The sequence below is a fragment of the Belonocnema kinseyi genome, chromosome 1, assembly GCF_010883055.1.
Source record: "Belonocnema kinseyi isolate 2016_QV_RU_SX_M_011 chromosome 1, B_treatae_v1, whole genome shotgun sequence".
NCBI lineage: Eukaryota > Metazoa > Arthropoda > Insecta > Hymenoptera > Cynipidae > Belonocnema > Belonocnema kinseyi.
In genome coordinates, this window is record NC_046657.1 from 36,007 (window position 1) to 37,320 (window position 1,314).

The window sequence follows — 1,314 nt, forward strand, 5'->3', positions numbered from 1 at the left end:
CTATCTTAAGGCTACTGAATATTTAGTAAAAGGAAGGATAATAAGTAGATACATGTTGACATACTTTTAAAAAAAGACATTTATTATACGAAGAATATTTTCGAAAGCGAGAATTATTCTATTACATTTTTCAATTTATTTTAACCATCTAGTTGAATGTGATTCTTTATAGAACATTCGTGCGTACACGGGAAGTCAGGTGAGTTAATAAAACACTACCAATTTCATGATATACAATGTTGAGATAATAGTCGTTAAATTTGGCGATAATCGGGCATGAAGAATATCTTTGTAATAATTATTTTTTTCTTTGTTCATGACATTAAAAATATATTGTTCAGATGGTTCGGGCAACTTTTTGGAAATACAATGATCAGTTAATAATGTTCCAATTTCAATCACACAATTTTCGACTAAGCCACACAAGGCTTTCAGCATACTAACATACTCGTCTGCACAAAAAAGAACATTCTTTAAACCAATAAAAGTGGTTTTTTTCATTGCAACAGCAGGTAAATATACTTTTTTTTTCTTCACTTCACAAGCATTTTCACTATTTTCACATTCTGCAACAGGTACAGGTACAGGTATACTGTCGAAAATAACGCTCTTTTCTCCAAAAGACGTTGTAAATATCACTTTGCAGTCATTTATCTCAAGGGGTTCAGTATAATCTGATGAGGGTTGTTTCTCTTTTTCAAAATAATCGTCGATGATATTGATCTGTTGCAGGAATGTTGTCCATGTTGGAACTCCAAAAGTGATTCCCTGTAGTTTATTAGTAACAATTTTGACACTTGGTTCAAACGTCCATCGGTCTGTAGTACCAATCCGATAATCACATTCTTAATGCAGGAATTATTGAGAGCGTACAGTGTCGTTAAGATAAGATGTTTGGTAGTCCTACGTGAAGGCTCGACTTCTGTCATGTGAACTTTTTTTCTTTTATGACTTGAAGAAGAATTATTAAGAGATTGTGAGGTGATAATATCTTCAATGTCTGAGTCTGTTTGTTTTAACATTTTTTGAGACATTGTACTTATTGTGTTCAGAGATGCAGAGGAACTAATAAGTAAAAAGCCATAGGTACAGTTTATGTATCAAAATGATCGGATATAAGGTAGTGAGGGGGGTTAAAACGTGTCTGAACAAGGTTCATATAGGCATCCTGAACTATGATAGGTTATTAGTTAGGTAGTGGTGGAAATAAAGAGAAGTGGGGGAAAATTGTAAAAAGGGGGTAGGAGGAGTTGTATTTTTAAAAGTTAAATGAAATGGGAGAAAGAGAACCAAAATAGTTTAGTTAAGTTTTAA

At 32.8% G+C, this 1,314-nt stretch overlaps 1 protein-coding gene across 1 annotated transcript in view; it reads right to left on the reverse strand.

The window, feature by feature from the left end:
* Positions 1-1,034, reverse strand: part of LOC117170699 — a 3,072-nt gene extending 2,038 nt beyond the window's left edge. Inside the window, exons 1-3 of the mRNA XM_033357681.1 lie at positions 908-1,034; positions 543-818; positions 449-452 (exon numbers count right to left, since the gene is read on the reverse strand). Of these exons, the coding sequence (XP_033213572.1) occupies positions 449-452; positions 543-818; positions 908-1,034 (407 nt within the window). The remainder of the gene's footprint in view (positions 1-448; positions 453-542; positions 819-907) is intronic.
* Positions 1,035-1,314: the final 280 nt, after the last annotated feature.